Source organism: Ambystoma mexicanum, chromosome 14 (assembly GCF_040938575.1).
Source record: "Ambystoma mexicanum isolate Mex_15411 chromosome 14, UKY_AmexF1_1, whole genome shotgun sequence".
Classification (NCBI taxonomy): Eukaryota; Metazoa; Chordata; class Amphibia; order Caudata; family Ambystomatidae; genus Ambystoma; species Ambystoma mexicanum.
Window position 1 is genome coordinate 280461398 of NC_090940.1, and position 26016 is coordinate 280487413.

At 45.7% G+C, this 26016-nt stretch overlaps 1 protein-coding gene across 1 annotated transcript in view; it reads left to right on the forward strand.

Moving 5' to 3' along the window:
- The window catches only part of LRR1 (leucine rich repeat protein 1), a 191844-nt gene that overhangs the window by 15888 nt on the left and 149940 nt on the right, over window positions 1-26016 (forward strand). Inside the window, exon 2 of the mRNA XM_069637395.1 lies at window positions 12647-12745. Within this exon, the coding sequence (XP_069493496.1) occupies window positions 12647-12745 (99 nt within the window). The remainder of the gene's footprint in view (window positions 1-12646; window positions 12746-26016) is intronic.

The window sequence follows — 26016 nt, forward strand, 5'->3', positions numbered from 1 at the left end:
CTGTGTACCTGATAATTTTGCCTTGGTGCTGACGGGCCTTGCTGAAAGGGCCACCAGTCAGTTTTATGGCTCTGCTCATCCTTCCAGTACAACGGCTTCTGCATTTCCTTTAACACATCAACAGTTTCCTTAATGCCTTACCACCCATAAATGAAACCCAGCCCTCCCTGTCCTTCTGCTCCCATGTCATATCTGGCTCCATTGACGTCTTGGATCTAAAATCCCTGTCGTAATGTATCCATCCCGTGGAGCCATACTTCTTTTGCTCATTCACAATAGTATCTCTGTAATTCCAGAAAGCTGGACTCTGCCCTGGGTATGTCTCCATCAATACTGCTGCTAACAAAGTGAATGCCTTGTTCCAGCTTCCTATGTTCTCCTCATGCCTAGTTCTTTTTTTGTCTCTTCATGCCCCCTTTGCTAACTGTAATATTCGGCCCTGCTGTCTCTACCACCAATAATGAGAATGTCAAAATATTCCCTTTCCCAAATTCACTCCTTAACATGCCTGGGAATATGCTGTGCTAAGGTGGACCTGCCGGATAATAAAGGCGTGATAGTTAATAAGGGGGGTGCCAACCACCTCAGGTGCACGTCCCCTACTCGCGGCAGGACCTGCTATCCCTGAATGTGCATCTGGTTGGTGCAGTGTGGGTACCTCCAAAGACTATGTTGGAGCTGCTACCCCATTCTCACCTTGTCCCTGCGCAATCAAGTCCCCTAGACCTGTAATCCCTTGCTGGTGTACCGGTGCTGCATACCCTGGTGTGACAACCACCCCTCCTGAACCGAGCGAGTCCTCTGCCCCCAAAAGCCCAACAATCGCAGAAGGCTCTGAGGGGTCCTCCCAAACTCTTCTAGCGGTCTCACTGAGGGCCCCTTCCCTAGGTGCCCGCACCACTCCCTGTAGTAATCTCAGCATTTCTTCTAAAGCTACACATTTTTCAATTTTCACAATCATTAACTGTCGGCAGCTTACCAACTGCCCCACTATCCGAGCGATTCCCTGTTTGTGGCATCCCCAACCCACATATCTCTTCTACCTCGACAACTGCTGGCAGAACAACCTGCTGCACTTCGGCGGAGTGCCCAGCGGAATTAACATTATAATGACAGTTGCAACCTTACCCCTCCGTTTACGCAGTGGCTGCTTCCTTTTTGGTGGTGGTTTGGTAGTTGATTCGCTTCCTGATGGAGTATCTAGTGCTGTGGGGGGGGGCATCTGGACCTGAACAACCTGCTGGTGTGTGGGCACCTCGAGCTCATCCTCAAACATCTTTTTTTGCCCAGTCTCTCCCTTTCCTCCGCATTTCTTCTTGGAAAATTTCAAACATTTCGGCCTCCTCCCTGTTTAAGCTAATGTCAGTGTTGGCAAACATGTCTTGGGACCCTGTTCACCTCATTGCAAAACGACCTAAAATGATGGGAACAAAACATACTTGTTATCGTGCATATCCCGTGGTCACCTGCCTTACCCTCCCGTGTCCCTTAATGCTAAGATATGATTTGTAGTTTATACAGCCCTGTAAATAAGTGCTTCTAGACTCAAAAAAAAGCAAAAGGGCTGGGGGGAGTGTGTGTGGGGGGGATGGCTAGGGGGAACCGAGGACACCAGTCCTTGTGTCTCCAGCAAAGGCTCTCTCAACCTGCCTTCTGCACGGCCTACCTTAAAATTTCCAGCTCCTCACTTGCACTGTGACCGACCTGCAAATGATCCTTTCCTCTTACGACATCCTTGACCTGTGTTTGGCCCATAAAACATTCGTTAACCAACAAAGTCACTTAATAAAGCATTATCCCCCACTTGGGAATCCTAAACCTTTTGTCTGGCAACCTTGTCTGGAAGCCTTTATAAATAGCCAATCGTAAATAATGATGTACATTTTATTTATAGTGCTAAGTACAGTGCCTTCCATCGGACATATTTACATGCATTACTATGTCTACCCAATCAAAATTGATACTTATTTATTGACCTAGAAGGTAGACCTTGCAGGGATCTGAACCTGTGACCCGCCAATGTTAATAGCCACCAATTTTCATGAGGCGGCCAGCCAGCCCGGAGCTAAAACACTAAATGGCCAATGAAAAGCTGTACATAAATAACTTGGCAGATGGTGGCTGTTGTAGAGGAACCTGCTGTTAAAAGGTGGATGGAAACATGGTATACATAACACAGCAGCACTGTGAAGTGGGCTTGTGCCCAAGCCGGATGTGGCTGGGCGCGGGTATGCCCCTTCCCCCCTGGGGAGGAGGTGGAGGGTGTATGTACCCCGGAGGGGGGGGGGGTTCAGAAGGGCAGCCTGCTACGCAGGCTGTCCCTCTAGCGCTCCTTCCGGGGGCAGGACACCCTTTAATGTAATTGAACATGCAAGGTCTGTGCATAATGGCTCTATTTAATTATCCTGTCAATCATTGTTGCGTTTTATTTACAAACTGAAACCTACTGTCTGACATGATGCTAAAACAGACCCGTTAGTGTATACACTCTTGAAACAAAGGTTGCCAAGCCCAATAGGTCTGACTTAACTATTTACTATAAGTGACCTAGCTGCCCAGTAGTGGTTTCTGATGCAAGAACGTCAGAGTGGGGAATTGGATCCAGTGTTATCGGCAGGGTCCCCTGTCAGTGCGCTGTGTGTTGAAGCCTAACTTGTGTTTATAACCTGTGGCCGTTTAGAGACGCACTTAATTTAGCCAGCTGATGGTTGCTCCATACAATGAACTGTTCGCGCTACTGGTCTTTTTAGCGCTGGAGACGCAAGTCTTGCACTGTCGCCCTCCCAGGAATTCTAGCGGGCGAATATAGCGCAGGCAGGCCCTCACAATCCGCAACACCTGCCATCTGTGCAGTCCCATCCATGACCATGAACCGAATTTATACAGATAGTGACTGTCCCTTAGTGGAGTGCCAGCAATCCTGTTTATTAGAAATCTTCGACCACAGGCACACGTTTGATAACCTTTCCCTGCAGTCACTTCTCATATGAAAGTTAGCAAATGGATGTGTTGCGTTACCTGCAAACGACTGCCTCACGAGGCATGTGCTGGATGCCATGGCGTGCATTGCTGAGCAGCTCCGTCATTGCTAGAAGAATGAAGTGCTCGCATTTTGTCCCAATTCAAATATTTAGTGCGCTTAGGAGCCTCTGGACTGGTTATTGCCCCTCTCTGCTGGCTCCTACCATCCCTTGAATTCACTGGCTGCAGACTGGATACTAGTGTTGAATGTACTCGGGCGCCAGATTAAAAGAGGTACTTTATTCAGTATAAAGGAGCAGGCAACATGCAGTGCACCCAGTACGCACCAACAGTAAAAAGTGGTTCCAGAACTAAAGTTGGTTCTGGAACCCTGACAAAAGAAACAAGAAATGTCAACACAAGAATCTAACTTAACACATTTCCCTCCTTATACATAGCAAACAATGATGCCCGAGTTCATTACTCACAACAGAAATCCTTAAAACGAATAGGCATCTGATTCTGCCTTTAGGCATGTCCATGACTGTGGCCTGATCATCCACACCATTTTTGCCATGGTGAACTTCATCCTCTTCCACCTCAGTACTCTCCGACACCACTTCATCATTTCTCACTGCAGAACTTTTGACCAACCACCCTTTTTACCAACATTCACCTCCTTCCACAATTACCACACTGTCACAAATTGCTGCAATTCTCTTTGGTCCTATAAACTTGCTCTCCAGGCACTTAGACCCACATTTGGGATTCTTTATTAGCAATAAATCTCCCACAGCAAGGCATAAATTAGTTTTCAGAAATGGATTAGCAGAGTTTGCCAATTACATTTTTCTTGATTAGCAAACAAACCCATTTGATTAGCAATTTTGTACTAATGTTTTAATGCCGGCAGAAGATACTTGTACCCAAGATATAAAATGAGCAACAACACAGCAGTTTTGCATACCGCTGAAGTAAGACATTAGTGAGATAGGTCAGGCCCTGCAAATTATTTCTGTAAAATGCTGCATGTCACCACAAACCCACTTTAGTTTGGCACACTGCTGCCACCCAGAGGCAAGCCATGCACAGTGAAACCTTTATTTGACATTTACTGCAAACAAAGTAAAGATTAAATAAAAGTTCCCAACATCCCATGCAAATGGTCCTTCTTCAAATGTACTCGACTATATAAGTGGGTGAAACTACTTTGCGAGCCCTGGGTGAGTGTCTGTTAAAAGGTTAGCTACATGAATGGACACAAATAAATGGATATGATAAAAAGGCTCTTAAAACAGTTGGCCAGCTCTCTCTACTCCAGGTGCAAATATATAATGCAATCATAATCGTAGAGAAAAGTGAGCTCGGGAGGCCAACTACAGTGTACAGTTTAGCAGTAGGTCTGAAACTTGATTGCTTCTTTAAGTAAATGTCAAGTTAGCTTTGTGTATTGATTATGTAAAAGACTAAGCATAGTGGATTGCATAGCAGGCAGGAAACTGGGCAAACTAGCCAGACTATTGTAGTTTGCAGCCATCTCACTTTCAGGGTAGTGGGTACAAACCAACATGGTAATATAGAACGTCAAGGAGTATGGGATCAGCTCATGCGTTGAGCACCAGTTGCAAGCTGTATGTAACCAGCAAGCCACAGGACTAGGTTTGCCATCAAAGCATTTGGCGGCGTGGTCATGTACGTTTTCAAAAGTGTTCACTTGTTAATTTGATGCATCTTCCCCAACAAAATGAAATCTAGTTGACAGTGAGATTTAGATAAACTTCCCTGTAAAGCATGGAGACAATGCAGTGTTTTATAGCAGCAATACTGTAATTCTGCTTTATGTAACCTACATTTTTAGAAAAGGAATTGAAAGCATTTTTTAAAAACAATAACTAACAAATACTGGTCTTTGGCAGACAGGATACAGTTAGCTTAATAACAGTAGTATCCCGATTATTTCTGGTTTGCCATTATTTGAAAAATAAACATAAAATGTGCATAGCACTCCCACATGGGCCTTTTGGCACATGAGTGAAGTGGATGATTACTGCTGCAATCTCTCTCCATTAGCCCCTTTGAACTTGCAGTGAACAGAGAAAGGAGTAGAGAGTGCTCTGAAGGCAAGAGATAAATGCAGGGTGAGCTGTGCTTTCCTTGAACACAGTAACTTAAATAGCTAACTTTGCTACACAAGTGCCAATTTAATTAGCAAACCTACAGGATTGAATAGCAAATTGCTCCGCGACACTGCTTATTTTATGCCTTGCACAGACCACTCCAATGTCTTTACATTTGCAGCCGAATCAAACCTTTGCTTATACTCACTTTGAGCTTCTGTTATCAATTCCATGATTTCCTGCCGGTCAACTTTCACACACCCTGATAACGCCAACCAACCAGGGCACAGCTTGGTGGCTGGCTGACGGCCCTTGCACGATACAAATGGGGAAACTTTGGTGATGGAATGAGGTGTGATGTAGTAACTCCACACCATCTCTTTCAATACCTTTGTCCACAACAATCCCGAACTAAATGACAACTGTATCCCTCCTTTGAGAAATCTATTGGCCCGTTCAACTAATCCATTCGCTCTGGGGTGATACAATGCTGTACGCAAATGTCTGATCCCAAAGCGTGTCACTCCTTCATTCTCTCCGAACAAAACTGGACCCCATTGTCCGTAATTATTTCAGTTGGAAAGCCCTTGCTGAAGAATATATCCTCCAAAAAACGCTATCTCAAATGTAGTGGCTTCCCTCAAAGCTCTACACTCTAACCATTTAGAGTGGTAATCGACCATCACTACAACAAACTTGAATCCATCACCTAACCCTTGTATGGGACCCATAAGATCCACTGCAATCTTCCTCCAGGGTTCACTCGGAACCTGTACGGGTGAAAGCGGAATCTCTCACAACTTTTCCTTTGTCACTCCTCTCGCACTCCCTGCATTAACTAACCTTCCTTTCACATCACTGTCCATACCCAGCCACCAAAACGATTGCCTCAATAATCTCTTTGTGACCCCCATGCCTGGGTGACCCTGATGGGCTAAGTTAACCAACTGATCCTAACTCCCAAAAGGGAACAACGTTTGAACCTCTCCTTAGCCTGCTACCATTTTAAGAGCGACTTGGTTCCTGTTTTACTTAATAAAATCGATCAAAACTCCTATTCAAAAACTCCTTTCCAAAACCTCTTAATCAGGCCACCCTCCTACGGTCCATTCCTTCACCTTAGACACTGTCACATCCTCTCCATCCGCTTCAAGCCACTCTGCTTTGCTCACAGCACTACTCACATCATTGGCACATATCATGTCTTCCTCCCGGATCATTCCTACAGAATCCCCCACCACCTCAACCGGAAGCTGAGACATTCGGCTACAAAATTCTCTCTACCTGGTACATAGCACATCCTGAAATTGTACCCTTGTAAACCAATCATCCACCTGGAGATTCTGGGTGAGTACTTCGCCCACCCACTGCTACTCAACTGCACAAGAGGTTTGTGATCTGTTTTGACCTGAAATTCTTGACCCCACAAGAAAAACATAAAATGTAAAATCGTCCAGAATACAGCCAGGGCTTCTCTTTCTATCACGGAATAATTTTTCTCAGCACCTCTTAAAGGCCTAGAGGCCAAAGCGATGATGTGCTCCTCCTTCCCTGAATTAATCAGGCACCCAAACCTAATAAACTTGCATCAACGGATAGAACAGTCTTTCTGTAACGCTCACCTGATTCTCGCAGAGGCGCCGGTCTTGACTGGGCGACTACCGTATCTTCAAAGGTGATGTGTAGCACCCGGTTGGCTCTTTGGGCTGGACCTCTGTGCACTGTATGCCTGACTTCAAGAGTAAGATGTCTGCAGATAGAAAATATGGGATTAATGAACTGGGGTTATTGGGGTGTCCCTATCTCTTTCCTTTTTTGCTCTCCTGTAGACCCCCAAAGGTTAACGCTCTCACCTTAGGTAAGTGAATGCCGAGCTCTCCATCTGCCTCGGGGCAGGGTGCTGTAATCAGTTTCTTCACTGGATCGGTAGCGCAGGCCTCTTGACTTCAGAGGACTGCTGTCCGTCGTTTACTGCACGAACGGTAAGTTTCGAGTAATTCTATTGTCTTTAAAGTCTTTAGTAATGATGTCTCTTGTTTTGCAGGTTCCGGCGATGGCGGATGACGGGCTGAAGTGAGTTGAAGATGGAGTCCGTGTGATGAATAGAAGCGCCTGGAAGCACGTAAGTAAGCGTTTGTTGCCTGCTTCACGATGCGCTCTAACTGTCTTTTATTTTGCAGGTACGAGTTCGGAGCGGCTGCAGGGTGCCGGAATACCCACTGGGGTTGATGTGGAAAGGAGTAATGGCACGTGAGTATCAAAGTTCCCCAATGTCTTTAAACGCACCTTGTTTTGTCTTTCAGATGCCGGAATGCAGTGTGAAGACCTCCGGAGCGCACGAAGAGTAGGTAAGCCTTTGTCTTTCAGATGCCGGAATGCTAACCTGTTCTTTCTTGTCTTTATAGGTGTTGCTGAAGACTGGTTTCAGGATGGTAAGCCTTTTTCCTTAGGCCCAGGATCCGATGCAGAAGACACGATGAGCGTTCTGCTGCAGAGGATGCAGAATAACGCAAAGCAAGATTCATCCACCGGGTGTGGTTTAAATAGCCTCCTGTAGTGCTTAGGTGTCTCCTTCCACAGCCACGCCTAGGTAAGAAAAGAGTTCCTGCTTTCCAGAAGAGTTCCAGTGTTCTGAATCTAGGGAGTGGCTCCTGCCCCACCCAACAGGAAAAGTAGTTCCAAACAGAAGAGGATCAGAGGCTCAGCTGGCAGGCAAGTAAGCAGCATGGTCTGCTGCAGGTAAGTCCACCCAAGCATTATGAGCCCGGCGCTTCCAGCGCTGGGACTGGGCATATTTATGAGCCTGGTGCCACTGGCGCCAGGACTGGGTCCAAAAGGTCCCAATTGGGACTGGTTGGCCCTCGGAACCTGGGTTATGGATCTGCTTCCAAGGGAGTTGGCAAAACCCTGACCTTTTGGAAGCAGAGATCATGACACTTTCTACCACACACAAAACTACCTAATGACGGCGCATTCCCAATGTCTTCCTTGATTTTCTTGAAAGCTACTTGGCACTCATCTGACCAATTGAAATTAAATCCTTTTTTTGAGGACTAGATCTAGTGGCAAATTTGGTGACAAATTGATGGTAGTTCTTAGTCATACCCATGAAAGATCTTAACTGTTCTTTATCCACTGGCGCAGGAGTTTTGCGTATGCTCTCTACCAGACTACATTTGGGAGAAACTCCTTGTCCTGAAATGTTGTGCCCTAAATACTCCACTTCTTTCATACCAATCCTGCACTTGCTCCTCTGTACAGCGAGACTAGCCTTCCTCAACCTTTACAGAACACACCTCAACACCACATCCTGTTCCCTTTCACTATCAGCATGCACCAGTATGTCATCTTGGAACACAGCAACATTTCTCAATCCTTTCGACACTTCCTCCATCACCCTTTGGAACACACATGCAGCTGAGGCCAAGCAAAATGGCATGCGTAAGTATTTAAATGTTCCCCCAGGAGTGACGAAAGCCGTAACATGTTCACTTCTCTCAGATAATTGCACCTGATGATAGGCTGCTGAAAGGTCAGTAACTGAAAACCAATCCGGTTCTCCAAGCGTGGCCAGTGTCTCTGCAATAATCGGCAAAGGATGTCTCTCTACCAATATGTTTCTATTCAATTCCCTGAGGTCTACACACAGCCTCAAGTTCCCGTTACTCTTAGCTACCAGAACCACAGGGGATAGCCACTCGGTTCCTCCTATACGTTCAATAACTCTTTTTTTTGGACAAGATTAACCAACTCCTCATGAAGCTGCTGTCTCATCTTCAGTGGAACCGGCCTTACTCTGTGCACTACTGGTTGAGCTTTAGGTTTCAATTTAATATTGTGTTCAAAGTCTGTTAGCTTTCCTAAATTCTCAGTGAACACTTCCGGGAATTCCTTAGACCACTTGTCATCCACCTCCGCAATGGTGACCGGTTTCACTGCACTTGCCTGGATTCTCACCCCCAGTTTCCTTTGCTCTTCCCACCTTAAGAGTGAAGCACCCTTCTTGGCAACCATAATGTCAGCCGTGCATTGCCTTCCTTTATAGGATACATGGCCCTGGAATTCGTGTGCTTGAGTGTCTCCTCCGATACTATGGTCCATGGAGACGCAGAGTCAACTTTAATCTTTAAACTGTACCCATCTACTATGAAATCGTCTACAAGACCACTTGTTTCACCTGACACAGCAGAAATCGCAAACATGTTGTGGTATTCCTTCTTGAATGGGTGGGGCCACAATGGATACCCTTGTGGGTGGTTGATTTGGGGTATTGCCATTGTGTTCTCGCTGATCCACCATATTTATAGAGGACTCCTTGCACTTGTTTACGAAACGGCCTCTACGTCTGCACTTGAAGCATTCTGCAAATCTGGCATGGCAGGTTGCACTATTTACAGTATGTCTCATGCTGCAGCACTTGGCACACTTCTGATTCCACCATTCTTTTCTTGGCCCTGGGCCCGGTGACTTTTTCTTTGGGCCAACTGCACAAACGCCTTGCGCCACTTGTTTATACACTTTCACTTCCCTCATGTATTGTGACGTCTGTTCAATGCTGCGTGTGAGCTCCACAGCCTGTTCTAATGTTATATCCTTGCCAAGCAATTTTTCTTGAACTCTTAAACTGTTGGTACACCTTACCAACTGGTCCCTAATTAACGAGTCAGTCAGGTCTCCAAACTCGCATGTGTGGCTTAATGTTCTCAAAGAGGCCACATAGGATTCCACAGACTCTGAACTGTCCTGGGTACGCAGAAAAAATGTGTCTCAAACGTGACATTTTTCCTAGGTTCAAAATGCTCCTCAATTTGCTTGACGGCCAGAATATACTCATCGGCATCACCTACACCTTCCTCTTGACGAGCCACCAGTCCGCCAAACACACATCGTCCTTCAGGACCCAGATTGTGCAGTAGCAGTGCCTTCCTCCTCGCTGCGCTAAGCTGATTTGCCTCCTATGGCTGCTAAGTAGTTCTCGAACATGCACTTTCATCTCTCCCATCTGACTGTAGGTCTTCCAGGCTCTGCCAGGAAAGGAGAGGGTGGTGGAATTGCAGCAGCCATAGTCTCCATTTCCCAAATTGACACGTTGTTCTTGTTTTAAATGCCACTAGAGTTTGACACTTTCCCGCTGTCCTCTAAACTTGGACAACTGTCCTCCTTCTGTTGTGAGAGATTTATGTCTGCGGAATTATGAATGAACTGTTGCCCTGGTTCTCTTAAATTGCTTTACTGGTGTGGTTGAAAAGTCTTGACTACAGATCTAACCGTCGCTGTTAATTCACTCCTGAATACTGATGGCCTTCCAGCTGAGCAGGTGTTCTCTGCACAATTCTATTGTATTGTGGGCTGAAGCTCCTTTGTGTGTTGTCACAATACTGCCACAACCCTTCCAATTGTATCTGGCAATTTAAGTTCCTCAATGCAGCTTGTCAGGATTGCTGCGCTGCCTAGCAACATGCATCACAATAGGGTTGAGGCTTCAAGCGTGGGAGCTGCTTTCTCCGATGCTTTGCGTTGCTAGTTCACCACCTCCGAAGGGGATTATCAGCTTAGAGTGCTCACGGATGTCACACCGTCTGTACGGGTACTCGCACTGTGACTCATGGGTGTCCGCGAGCAAACCCCAAACTGGGCCGTTAGTTACTCCCCATCCCTCCACTGCACAGCGCTCCCTTTCTGACCTGTGCGCCAGGGACCGCGGTGCCTTTTGCCCTCTTTCTCTCACCTGTGCTGCCTCTTCTCCTCTCCGCTCATGCAGAAAGGAGTGCCGGCGACGAATCTCTGCCGACTTCCGTCGCCGGCACTCCTTTCTGCTTCAGAACCCTTTGTCGCCAGTGTTGAATGTACTCTGACGTCAGATGAGTCATTAAGAGGTACTTTATTCAGTATAAAGGAGCAGACAATAGGCACTGCACCCAATACGTACCAACAGTAATATGTGGTTCCAGAACTAAAGTTTGTTCTGGAACTCTGACAAAAGAAAACCAGAAACATCAACACAAGAATCTAACTTAACACATAGCTTTAGCAAGCGAGCACGTCTGGAATGAGCCCACACCTACCCCACGAGTCTGGGCCAGCCAGTCCTGCTTTTCGTGGCACGTAGGTATATAAGCGAGGATGCTCTTGGATGCTCACACAGGTTCTGAATTGGACAGTGATGGGATTCACCTGCGTGGAGCACCACATACAGACGACTGACCAACATGATGCTGAAAGTGGAAGAGCCGGGCAACAACTGCTAGGGTTGAGGCATAAAACAATGAGCAGGCATCATTTCTATTTTGATCTCCACTTTTCCAATTGTGGCCACACATTTCTCTGTGAGGCCTGTGGGTTCACATTTATCTGGGCCTTCTACACCCTATTTGGATTTGCCATTGTACTTGTCAGTGGTACTGGATCACGCCAGTGCAGCTGGTAAGAGTAGCTTTCTCTGCTCCCTGACATTTTACTGTGATTTTTATTTATTTATTTTTATTAGATTTGGTAATTCATTAGTAAAGTAGAGAAATATACGTAGTTAGTTGGGGCTATAAGTGGTCGTTTGAGACACATATAAGCTGAAACTATTGCTTTGGAGTACAGAGGAATGGCATATAAGGAGGGGTACACAGAGTCTGTAGATGTTTGGCTATGTGAAATATACCATGCTGAGCAGGAAGAACAGATGGCAGACACTGTTGGGTTTGATGTCGGCGATTTGGACCTGGATGGAATGTCTCAGCAATAAGTCATCAACAAGTCATCAACTTTAAATTTGATTCTGTCAGCCTAATGCAACAGTCTCTCAAAGACGCTTGTCAGTCAAAGACTGATTTCGTCCTGTTTGGACACCAGTTTTATGATGTACAAATGATGGCATGCTTTGAGAACTCCCAATTTGTGCAGGCAATGCACAGTGAAATTAGCAGCCACTAGATCTGTAAATACTCTGCATGTCCTTCACTGAAGTCCTGTCAACAACAAACATTGGCAAAGCCAACATTTTTGTGTTTTGTAGTATTAGGCATTTGCCAGGCACCTCGCTGTTCTCTTCCATTCGATCCCTAAGTTGGGACTTCTTCTCTTCTCCGCTCATCCATGCTGCCATTCTTGTTTGCTGCTTCATTGAATTTTTCATTCCTTTTTACTACGCTACCCCTTCCTGCAAAGTGCAACATCGCTGCCATTCTGTAATACCATCACTCAAATATAATTCTATCTCTGCAATGTTCCTCAATCATTTGTTTAGCATCTGCTCATAATCCTTTTGAACGGAAAGCAAATCAAGGTTTACTTACTCTGAATACCCACAACGTGTGTACTGAGCAAACACAGTATTGTTGAGTAGCTCATCTGAGTAAACATGTCCTTGGCGGAGTATCTTTGGGATCTGTGTGGCTGCAGGATCTGGCGACCAGTCCAACTCTTCTTTGGTTTATGTGATCTGAGGTTTTTAGTTTGGGTTACTGTGGCGTGTTCCTATTAAAAGCTCTGATTTGTTCGGTTTATCACATATATTGGGGTTTGGTGAGCACAGATCTTGTAATATGTGTTTGAGCCATTTTTTTTTTTTTCAAAAGTTGCAGGAGAACATAGAACAGTTCTTTATGAAGTTTGTGGAGGAGGGTAAAGCAACCGTGCGACTGAAGGAACCTGCAGTGGATGTCTGTCTCAGTAAGGTATGACTTCAAAATCTTTTAATTTGTTAATGTTAAAGGTATTTATACTGTGCACGTCACCACTGTTGTGGTTGTGTAATTTGTACCAATTCTCGTGTCCATGTTCAAGGTTGGATGCTATTTTTCCTGTAGCTACAACAATTACTCCCTATGCAAATATTTATCATGTTTCCTATTTTCTTTTATGTAAAAGGGTTGCAAAGCTTCTAGAAGGTTTTAAGCCCGTTGAGGATTGCATTCTACGAAAGGCAGATGCAGGCGAAATACAAAGCATTTAGGTTTATTTTCATGTGTGTTGGTCCGGCAATGTTGTGATCTAATGTCAATGGATATGTATTGTGGGCATGAGGAGGAAGCCACCACTGCCAGCCCAGCATGATGGATAGCAAGGGTAAATCTTAGAAGTTGCTAACTAATAGATAGACGTAAAATGTTAGCCCCGCTGTTTGCAACATGGACAGAAAACCATTTCCTACTTGGCAAGATTCCGTTCTCATTCGCCAGTTCTGAGTGGCGACCTCAAATTTGAGGCTGGCCCGGCTTGATAGTTCCTGCTATTCTGCCGCACAGCAGACTTGTTTCAGTAGAACCACTTGTGCCACTCTGTTGGCCTTGCATGCAGTTTTTGGGTGGGGGTTGTTAGAGGAGGATACGAATGTCAATGAGTGTAGAGAAAGCAGAGGACTGGTTTTCTCTGCACATAAGCAGAAATCCTCTGGAAGAATGCAAGGAATCTCTGATTTGTGTCCATGGGGCGCAAGTCAGAAGGGGAATACTATGGCAATAGTCAGTGTGGTGGCTGAGGGGTTGGTGTTGCATCACACATGTTGCTGCTTGTCAACATGGATTATGGGGAGAGGGACCATGCAAGATGTGATGCTGCAAATGCATTGGAGGGACAGGGCCTCCTGGTCCTTGTCCTGTACTGCCTTATGTGCGTTCTGTGTTACTTTCTGCCCAGGAATCCAGTTGAGGCTCTTCCTCTTTTTGGGTGTGGTGAACCAAGACCCTTGGGATGCCCATATGGCACCCCTGTTCCCCTAGTGTATGTTTTCGGGCACCTGTGTGTTGTCCACAGAGCAAGGTATGGGCTGGTGGCAGCATCATGCCGATGTGACATGAGCTCTTGAGTATCCTCCATTGTGGGATACCCAGGCCCTGGCATAGGAATCAGTGGATTCCTGATGGAAGGCAAGATGGCCCCTGGGACCTCTTGGTTTCTATTGCCTGTTACTGTTTTCTTAAAGTTCTGGGAAGTCCTGACTCTGTCCCTTGTCCTGACGGAAGAACCATATATGGTATTGTGGGGGAAATCCAGGCCAGACTGGCTGGGGCCTTCCAGTGACTATGTTGTGGGTACGCCCTTGGGGTGTGACATGTGTGAATGGAGTGGGTGACCAATATGCATTCAATGTTATGGGTGTCTGGTTTCTCTTTGTGTAACACAACGAGACAGCCCTACCTGAAACTGACATTAATGCACTGTAGTGTGCTGAAAGGCTGGGAGCTTGCCCCAATCCACATACCTTGTTATGGGTGTCTTGTTGGAAGTGAATGGCCTGAATGCCTGTGAGCCTGATTGGCTGGCTGCCTGCATGAATGCCCTTCTGTGTGATTGGCTGACTTGAGCCTCGCTCGGCCAGAGTGAATGAGGGACAGATGTGTGTATCTGGGGACCTCTCACTTACCAATTTGTTCAGAAGCTGCAGTTGAAATTTGATGCTGCTTTACGACGCCCAGCTGGAGGAGAAGATTGCTGCTGCATTTTCTTTGATGAAATTCAAGAGCTGTTGAGTCTGTCGAGGACTGATCCAAGAGAGGACCTGGCTAGGAGACCTCGCCCCGAGCTACGAGGGATCATCGTGCAAAAACTGTTGCTCTTCATCGAAGCACCCTGGAAGCTAGTTCTGCGAGTCTGACGTCCAGAGAAGGGGTTCGCCGAGAATCCTGAAGTGAGCACCTGGACATCGAGGGTCATCTAAGTCCACTGGCGTTGATCGGGGTCGGAAGATTTCCGTGACCGCTGGAAGCCAAGCCACATTGTGTCGCCCTTGACGCCGTGCTGCTTGACTCCTGCAGCGGAGAAAGCTCCATCTTGCCTAAGAACATTTGAAAGAGGGCTCCCTTGCCATCACCGCCAACCACTTTATCCTGCCGGAGAAAGCCAAGGTCGTCGAGGAAAGTCCGCCGGTGGGTTTCCCGCCACCAGAAGCTGTCAAAGACGTCCCGAGGACACTGACGGAGTAAAGATCTCCAGCCAGTTATCAAGTACTGATGGACGAAGCTGTCTAGAGGTATGTGCTGCAGCACCGACGGGCCAGAGGACCGCCAAAGCCGACACTTGCTGCCGGGCCTACATCCATCACAGCCGAAGGCTTTTTCCAAGTCCACGGAGTCTTATTTGCGGCATTGAACATTTCGCATCAAGGTTTACCGCACACCTCATCTTCCCAGGACTTCCACCATCGATCGATCGCCGAAGAGCACCGTGAAGGTCGAAGCTGCGGTATCACTGAAAGTGTTCTACCTTTCCTCGAAGCTCTCGAAGCCCAGTTGCTCCTTCTTGGAAGAAGAAACTCTTCCACTTCTGGTACATTGGGGTGGTTGAACATTTAACCAAGAAGCAAGACTTATTTAGCATTTATGGACTGCGCTTGTTAATTCTTTTATTACACGTTGCCCAGGTGGGGGGAATCCTCATTCAGAATTGTGCATCTATATCCAAAGAAAGCATTCTACCAATATTTAACCTTAAACTTGCCTTCCTTCCTTATTGTCTATGCTGATGCACCTTACTGAGTGATTTGTATGCTCTATTAGAATAGCAGTTGATGCATTGTAAAGGACTCTAAAGTCTAAGGTAGTACCACATAGCATTGCATAGATTTGTCATTATAGTATTACCAGAGTACAATGTGTGTATCTCTAAACCTTAATTTTATATAAAGAACTGTGCTCCTTAGTCTGGGGTTTGCAAGGTCAATAACCTGCCCTTGCGACGAGGGGATAGGAACCCCTCGCAGCCTTGATTGGGAGACCTACCATTGTGGAAGCTACAGCTAATCTACCCCAGAGAGGGACGGTGGCAGTTGAGAAGGCTCCAGTTCCTGTCCCCTCCCCATGTGCCACTTTGTATATGGACAGTACCCTCTTGCATCTTCTGCATACCTCTTGCTATCCGTGCTGGCAAATGTAAGGAAGGCATTGTATCAAAGTAAGACAGATAAAAGTGATCACAGTTCAAGGGTATTTATTGAACTTTCGCAAAGGTGTGGTGAACGCCTATCTAAACCTAAATTTACAGATGGGAGCAAGCTACGACCATCAAATAATAATAATGCAGTCCTACTGTGTGAGTCTCGTCAAAATGGGCCTATATTAAAAAACGTATCGCCAATTCTTACCGCCAGGTACAAAATAGCATGGGATAATGTTCATGAAAAAGAAAGAAGTGTTCACAAAATGATGTCAGGATGTTTAGGCCTTTGGCCTCTCTTCCCCACTTTTTCAGCACTGGACAAGGCGGTTCACTTGAGCATAGCACACTCTCTGGCTTCTTCGGCACAAGGACACAATTCCAATACCAACAGGGCCTTCTGTGCCCAAGTCTCTTACGTTATCAAAGTCTCTTGATACAGAGGGTCTGATGTACCAAAACAAAGTCCCTCAAGTTGGGTAATTCAGTCTTCACCCTGGATCCCCCTCAGTTGGGCTCAGATCCCTTGTACAAAATTAGTCCCCCTCAGCCGGGCTCGGACCAATTGCAGTTTGTATTCGCTATCGAATACTTTAGAATGAACACAGGGTTTAGCTTGACACGTTGCAGGACCACTTCTATTTCACAGTTCACAATTTTACACCCTCAGTTGGATACCTGACAGAGCCCTTCGAATGGGCAACCAGGTGTGCTCGACCACCTTGTGTATATCTATTTTGGCTTCAAAAGTTCAGTCACTCCTTGGATGTTCAATTATATTAGTCTCTCATCACATACGCCTCAAACTTTGTTTGCAGATTTCTTCATACAATGTTGCTGCTTGAAACTAACACAGACCGGTCTGCCATCAGTCTCTCTGACTCAGTGGCTGTGCTGACTTTGCTGGCACACTTTGTTGTAGGAGCCATAGACCGTACCACAGCGTCAATTGCTCCTCTGCAATGCAGGAGGACCCCGGGTACCTTCGACATACAATGCACCTTTTTTCAGCATTAGTTCCCGGTTTTATGTTTCTTTTTCTCGAGGGCTCGTGAAAGTAGCGGTTCTTCTCCGAAAAGGTCAAGGGTACTTTCTCTGGCTGTGCTGTCTTTATCCTCGTATTAAACTGCCATCTTGTAACTGCTGCTTCCTTGTGTGTTTTGCCTTGCCCAGATTGTGTTTTCGTGCTCCGCCTTTTATTAGTGTGGGAAAGTGTGAGTGAAGTCGGGTTTGTGTAATTATCAGTAATTGCCTGACCCTTGTTTTGGGACATGTTGGGTATACATCTCTGGTGTTAGTCAGTTTTCTCTCACAGTGAGCTGTCCGTGAGAAAGTGTTTGTTTGTGTCAGGAAAGGGAGAGGCGGTGTTGAGTTCCTAGGTATCTTGGGGAAAAGGTGTTACAGGGAAGGGGATACTGCATCTCGCCATCCAGCATCCAACTCTCATTTCCCGAAGACCCCTCATCCAGGTGATCCTTCCGCACTGGTCTACTACCAGGAACTGGATCCAAAAGCGATGGGCGTGTGCCTGGCCTCCTGGATGACTAATCCCTGGGGGACTAGCGGGTGAGACACCTTCTGGTTTCTCACACCAAGCTTTCTCTGTTTTTCCAGCTCAACAAGCCCAACGCATCAACCCCTCACACCGCTTTCATTGCAACTCCAGACGGATGAGTGAAGAGGGATAGCAGGCAAAGCAACAGAGAGCTTATGTGGCAATCTTACATTCATCACACCGATCCCTGATGCGAGTCTGTAACTAAGCTCATGCAAGTAACAGCGCCTCAATGCCCCTGGGCTGCTTGCGCGCTATGCAAATTAAAAAAAATAAACAGTGAAGCCACTGCAGGCAGCCTTAAACATCATGGACTGACATTAGAACAACGGCCATCAAAATGAGGCTGTACTTAACTTTTGGAAAGCCACGCCAAGACCCCAAACACGTACTTGGACATTGTGCAGCGCGGCAGACATTGCTGCAGCCCAGCAACCTCATGCAGAGAAAATGGGTAGGGTTTAACCCGCTATTTGAAACATCTGATGGTTGGAGCACCTCCCAAGCAGGGAAGACTGGGTCATTAGTCCAATGGGGTGAGGGGGGCGGATGATGTAATAGGATAAATGGGGCAATTGGAAGCAGGAATCTTTGAGTTGTTCAGGTGGAGGGGAAGGTGGCAGGCCAAGAGACCAGCAGGAGGAAGGATGGTGGATAGGAATGTGGAGGCGACTCAGAGAAAAGGAGTTGATGGTTGATGAATGTGAGTGGTCGGTGAGTTGAGCTACAGTCTGCACAGAGCAGAGATTCTTTCTACCCTACCTACCATTGAAGAAGGAGCAGCACTATTTAATGCCTTTCTCCCGCAGAGCGGCCGGTGAGTTGAGCTACAGCTTGCACAGTCCGCGCAGGAAGCAAATTAAATGGAAGGTACTTTGTTTTAGGGCTTAATGTTGTCTTAAGCTCTTTTGTGCCCACTGCATTAGGCTCATTCCCTTCGTTCTCTTTTTTAAACAAACAGCAGGATTGTTTTCACCTACTCGCTACTGTTCCCCGGTATTTATACTGATTGAAGGCCTTGAAGGCTCCTGGGGCTGAAAACATGAATTAAAGTGTACAAGAGTGACTGTGGGTGCACCCTTCTTCCGCTCTCCCCCCCCCCTTTCTTTGGCAAGGAGCAAGGTGCTTAGCAACAGACCGCTGTTGGCGCCTGCTTACTTGACAGAAGTGTGGAACATTGCTACTAGCGACGAAAAGCCCCTGTCTGCTGCTAGCCACCACGATGCACCCATATACGGAGGTGACTGCTGGCCCTCGAGACTTTGAACCCCCTCCTTAACGGGAGAAGAGGACGTCTGAAACTGAACTCGATCTGTGTCCATGCATATATCATCTTTGGCAAATAAGGGACGCGACTGCAAGCCTAATTGCCTTCAGCCTTCCCATTTCAGATAATCTCACATGTCGCGGCGAGTAAAAACGCTGAAAAGATGTAATGGCTTACAAGAGGGGGACAACTCCCCGCTGTTATGAAACCCATATTGCGCAGTGCGAGAACATGTGTGGGGAAACGTGGCTGCAGCCCCCCCACCCCTGAGGCCGAATTAACTATTATAACCCAAGATGATGTAAAAGAATTAGCAAATGGACCACCCCACTCTGAAACCCCAGTGAACTCCTCTGATCTAAATACAGGTATATTTATACAGCCCATTTTAACACCAGGTGTGAAACCAACGACTACCCGATCAGCCGAGGAAGACCAGGCACTATCGCCCAGTATTGATAATAATCACTCTTTACTGAACTTATGCATGGACTTTAGAAATAACTCACTGGGACAAGGAAGGAACATTGCTAATTCTTCAACACTCCTAAATGACACTGCAGATTCTCAACTGTAATACACCGGACCAAATTTTATCCTATTCAAGTTCGAAATGGGTCGCTGTTTAGCGAAGAGTCAAAACAAGACACGGATAGCTAAACCACTTAATCTGGCTTCTCTATGCCACAGAGCACTATGAAGGAGGTAAATCCCCTTCCTAGGCCCACATTGAACTCTGTATTCTCCTCTTTGGAGGCGCTCTTCGTACTGTGTACCAACATGGCAACAGAGCAGCTGGAACTCAAACATAACATGAGGAGGATGCGGTCGCGCTCATATGAGGGTCAGTAGAGTCCATTAACGAGACCTGAAATAGAAGCTACAGTCAAGGTGCCTAATGCTGAGGTGAACCCGGCTTTATCCAATATGCCATCTACGATTGATCTCGTATCGCAGCCCATTATCGATCTCGTATCACAGCCCATGCATTCAAACAGAGATTACTAATTTGGTGACCTTTGGTGAAATTAGCTCAACTGCCTCACAAAACGTATCATTTGCCATTGCTAATAACATGTCTCAAAGACGACGCATAATGACAATACGAATCTGCCAGAGCAAATAATTAGAAGACAAAAGAGCAGACTAAAACGGAGAATGCTCGCCAAAAAGAAGCTGTGCCCTAACACAAAGAAATCACTCCCATCATCTACCAAAGTAAAGTTGGCTCCAAATAAGACACTTGAAGTTGCTTCTACTATTCAATCAGAAGTTGCCCACATTGGTAACCCCACATTATTAAGTGCCTTAATGAACAATGCCCAGAGTACAGTAAAAACTCAGTTTCCCCTTCTGTTCACGAAGTAGACCTCCAAAGAGTTGATCAATCACATGGTCCCCTTTGTAGATGGCTGCAAGTACATGGCCTGCCAAAAAACCTCTCCACAGTATTAACTAAAGCAGTTTAGTTTAGTTAGTTTATTTGTATAGCGCAGCCAAACCCTGGGGTAACTGGGCGCATAGACATGATGAACAACAAGAGTTACAGAGAGGTTGCACATGCGAAATACAGTAGGTAGCAAGAGGACCAGGTTACAATGTGGTCCGTGACAGGGTTGCAGAATGCAGTACATTACATGTATGTATGAGTTGAATTCTTACTGCAAAGAGAGCCATGTTTTCACCTTGGCTCTGAATGCCCAGAATGATTCTTCGACCTTGATTATCATGGGGAGTGCGTTGCAGCATTTCACTGCTAGCACAGGGAAACTGGATCCACCTGCTGTTTTCAGATTGAATTTGGGAATGTTCAGTTGGTACATGTAAGGTGTTCTAGTGGGTCTGGAAGAACTGTGTCTGGAAAATGTGTCAGATGGGTAACATGGGGCAGTCGGTGAGAGGCATTTGTATGCAATGACGAGCAATGTTAGTTTAATTCTATCTCGGATGGGGAGCCAGTGGACTTCCTTGCTGATGGTAGAGTTGTGGGCCTTGCGAGGAAGGTTAAGGGCACATCTAAGGGCATTATTCTGTAAGACCTGAAGTCTGTTCAAATTGTGATTCGTGGAGCCCAGGAAGAGAGTGAGTGAGTGTGCGAAAGATCAGCTGCACACAAGAAGATGGATCGCTGAGAGAAGTGAGCCTGGGTGGCCCTCTTGATAGATGGCTGGACATGAATGGACATGAATGGCCCTGCAAAAACAACTATAATGGAATATTGGAAACCCATTCAGCCAGCTCCAACGGGTCTGCAAAATATGTTACAATTTCTCATGGCCCGGTTTCTAACACCGGTGTAACCCCAACAGGCATCCTACCCATGGGAACTTAAAGGAATAGTGCTCTCAAAATGTTTGTATTAAAAGATGGGCAATAATCAAAAACATTATTGCACATCTTTTTAAAGAAACTTCCTATGTAAACTTTTGAGCAAACTAGGCTCTAAGTGTTAACATGGGAGCATCCATTTTGTGATTTCAAGCAGCCTCCTCTGTTCATGTCAAGCTCTGCTCTGGCTGCACTAATCGAGCAGCAAAAGCCCCCTACTGGGAGCTTTTGCTTACTGCAGGCGGAGTAGCGATGAACATGGAGAGGAGGCTGTTTTCACTTTCGTTTTATGTTTTCGGTGCTCCCGAAGCACATAAAACGTAAAATGAAAGGCGGAGCAATTATAAATACTTCGCCAGCTGCCGGCCGAGTTTTCATAATTGCTGCCACTTTCATTTCTAGATTCCCGTGCAGGAAACTAGAAAAGAAAGTCACAGCAATTATGAAAACTCTGCCGGATGCTGGCGAAGTATTAATAATTGCCTGGACTTCCCTTCAAGCAAAGGCGCAGCAATTATAAATACAATGTAGAAAACCACGGAAATCTTAAATACAACAACGTTGTGTTTATGATTGCGGTGGCTTCAGCTTTGAGACTCCTGGGCGCCCGGGAGACCTCGAAGCGAAAGCCGCCACAGTCATAAATACAACGCGGTTGTATTTATAATTGCTGTGGTTTTTAGTTTCCTGGGCTCCCCCGGGCCGGAGGAGCCAAGGAAACTTAGAAAGCAAACCACTGCAATCATAAATACAACCCGGTTGTATTTATAATTGCAGTGATTTGTTAAGAAAAAAGAAAATAAGCACTTACCTGCATGCAGCCATCCTGCCTGCATTCTCTGCTCTCCAGCAATAATGAAGCAAAAGCTACCCACTGGTAGCTTTTGTTTATTACAGCTGGCTGGCTATTGCTTCATTAGAGCTTAACGGAAGCACAGGAGGCTCATCCATTTCACAAAATGGATACCTCCTAGTGCTTGAAATGGTGGAGTTTGAGCCTCATTTGCTCAAAACTAAACATGGGAAATTTGTTGAAAAATATTTTTAATATATATTTATGATTATGGGCCATCTTTTTAGCCAATAAAATTTGAGTGAACTATCCCTTTTCATAACCGATTGGGATAGCAACACACAGATGGGAGTTCAAGAGGATAAATCTAAATTGAATTGTAATGCTCATGCAACTCTCCCACTAGGGAAATGGATACAAATGGAAGAACTGAATTCTAGTGCACAGAGCCCTTTTATGAACTGTGGCTTTGTCATGAATTTAGTTCATACCATTCCGGAACTTAGAAACATGCAAAGAAAGGAGACTGTGCACCTGGAACTCCCTAAAATTGATAGCCCAACAAATTGGGCTATCATTGAATTTGTTTCGTCAGCGGTGACAACCCTATTGAGTACCCATCTCTCACAGCCCTTCTAACAATGGGATTCCAGATCACTTTTTGCAGGAAACAGGCTACGTATGTAGGTAATGAGGAGGTAAGATTGACCCAACATGTTGGTAACCAACTGAACAAACAAGTCTAATCTACCAAATGAAAGGTCGAGCTTACTGGCTACAATGTCGATGACCAGGCCCAAGATGACCACTTGCAGAGTCATAGATAAATGGATTCCTGAAACATTGTGAGGTAACCTTAGTAACCGGTCACAGCAAAGTACTGCACCTTTTTTTTCTTTCTTTCTAATCCGGCCGGGCTCTCATTGCTATTGTCAAGCGACTTTCTTTTGTTACCAGAGACCTGGCTACTTCATGGTTTTGCTATTGACGGTTACAATGTACTGTGTATGACTGCTACTAATGGATTGAGGGGGCGGCCAAAGGGAGGTTTATCAATTGGAGCCAGATCAGTGTTTATTTTGACTCCTTTCCTTACAGGTATCGCTTCTAGCTACATACAGCCAATCAATATACGTAACACTGTATGTGAGAGTATAAGAATACTCATTAACGTATGCGATCACCCGGGGAACGAAAACACAGACACTGAGGAGGAAAATAGACACCATCTTGCATCACTGGTTTCAAACTATACCCTGATGGCTATGTAGTTAGGCTGGGGATCTAAATGAAGTATTGATTGCGAAATACATCACGAGGAACAGGTTGCCCATGAGGTACATATAACTAGGCAAAACAAAACTAAAATCCACAAAACGGCGGGCTGTGGTAGCTGCTTAGATGCACATGGTTTAACCTGTTTAAACACCGAAGGGAGAGGTGGTGCACCCTTATCTCTACCTGGTCAAACTGGAAAACTTCATCTTGCTTGGATTATGTGTATGTGAGTTATGCCCTCTGACAGTCAGTCTCTTATGTCTCCAATACACCAAGTGACCATAGTTTATTGAGCTGGTTTTGCAACCTGGAAATTGGTAACCCTAGGAAAAATTTAGTATGCCGAGGTATTTGCGTTTACCGCCAAGGTAATAGACTCTTATGGTCCAATGCAGACATGGACAGATTGGAGTTGCATGTATTATTTGGCTACGAATGGGTGGTATATTTACTGGCCTACCATGATTTGAACATGAACAGAGTCATGACACTTGTGCCGGCCTCAGAACTCGCAGTGTAGGACGATGCCTAGGAATCACCCTACAAGAGGCCCTTTTGATGTGGCCATTTATGATAAGAAAAAACAATTACATGTTGATCGGGCCACTAAAAAGAGAAACTCAAATCTGTTGAATATTGAACAGACTCTGCTTACGACCAAATACAAAAATTGGATCCGCCAGCATAAGACTAGCATGCATGTTGCAAATTGGAAAAACATGTGTAAATTACTGCATGCTAATGATTGTGGTAAATTTTGGGTGCATTACCGCAGAGGTATGGCTCATCGGGGGATGGAAGAACTAAATACCATTGCTGAAACGACATGGCTAACATATATCAGATCCCTCTTTTATAATGATAGTTTGCAGGTAGAGCCGTTGATCAAACCAGTGTATCGTACACTGAAATTTGATACCGTTGAAATAAAGCTGGCCCCTAAGAATATGCAATCGTCCAGAGCACCGGGTCGTGACAGCGTTCCCAATGCTTATTGGGCCCAGGGCTTGAAATGAGGTTTCGGAGAAATTATATGCATATGCACCCTACCCAAAAGCTGGACAAAGTTTGTATTGATACCTACCCACAAAAAAGGTGATCGGCTTGAACCCTCGAATTTCAGGTTGCTAGCAATGCTAGATTCCTGTCCAAGATATTCGCCTCACTATTATTAAGGAGACTACAGTCTTGGGATGATACAAATAACCAAATAAACCAATTTCAGACAGGATATTTGAAATCCCATAGCACAGTACTAAGTGCGTGCGTGCGTTCTGGAATACTTTGCATCAGAAATGACCTTGACAAAGAGTAATTCTTCTGTGCTATGGTGGATTTCTGTAGAGCCTTTGACACGATTTCTCAGCTCTTGCTCTGGGAAAAACTCAGAAAATGGGGCCTTGATCCATCTTTGTTATGGTTTATCATGACACTATACCATGCCATTAGAGTGTGTATTCGGTTAAATCATGAGGGGGATACCTCAGCCGAATTAAAAGTAAACATTGGGCTTAAACAAGGCTGGGGTCTAGCACCATTATTATACACTATCTACGTCTCCGATCTAGATGAAGCCCTTAGAGCGATTTCGTAATTTCCCACCCAGAATTGGAACCATGCCGGCTCCGTGGCTAATGTATGCGCACAATACAGTCCTCGCGAATTGGGCTCCAACGACTCATAATTGCCCTTCAGAGTTATGCTACTGCCACCTCGCCATTAATGCCGGCAAGACCAAAGTAATGGTACTGGGAAGAAGAATGAGGAGGAAATTGCCTTTTAGTATGGAAATTCGCAGACACTCGACATTGAGGTAGTGGAGAAATACATATTTGGGCTATATATATATCGGCTAATTCAAATGGCTTCTGGGGAACATATTAGCGGAAAAAGTCTTGAAGAAATGGGGGGCCATTAAAAGATACCTAGCCATATATGGAGGGAATAACATTGAAGGGCTACTTAACTATCCACCATCCCTCCTTCATGCCGGAGCAGGAGCTCCTGAGCACAATCGCGTGAGCTGCAGGAGCAGGATCCCACCCCCGAGAAGCGTCGTGCTACGGAGTTAAGGCCAAGGCATTTTGAGAATTGTGCCTGAAGCCCCCCTAATCTGTGCAAAACCGCTGCATAAATCGGAGCGCACCTGCCGAAAACCGTGATTTCACCTTGGTTCCCTGTTTGCATTAACACCGAGATACTGCCACTAATCTCATGTGTAATGCAATATAAGGGAACCCGTCCCGAGATGGCCGCCGTCGCAGTGTCTCCATGCCTGCCTGTTCACTGAACATCTGCCGGTGCCTGTCCCTGCCAAGCTCTGATTGGCTTGCAAGTTTTTTAACCGGACCAATAGCCGGCAGGCTAGGCCTTAGAAAGAAGGCCTACTACTGACCAAGATGACTTAGCGCCACCGGCGCCTGGCGAGGACTCTACGCCCTACTCGCATGCTGCACATACCTGAACTATTGAACACTTGCCGGGAGAATCCTCATTCCGTGGGTGAGAATCTACTCCCATAACTATCCCAATTCCGTTGCCTTGCCGCTGATTATCACGATTGTGGTACTGCTGCCCACTTTTCAGTTGATTTTTTTTATATATATATATATATATATATATATCGCATTTTACTCAGCCCATAAATATATGCCTGCACTCTTGCTTAATTTACCGCACTTGGCGAGAGAATGCAGAGAATCCCATATTCTCCAGCATTGGATCTTTCATGGATTCACATGCTTAGAATATTCCCGTCGTCAGGCTGGGAATCCTCAGTAAGTTATATAGACATTTTCCATAGGAAAAAGTCCGACACTTTTGTGTCCTATCTACGTCGTTTTGGGCCGTGCAC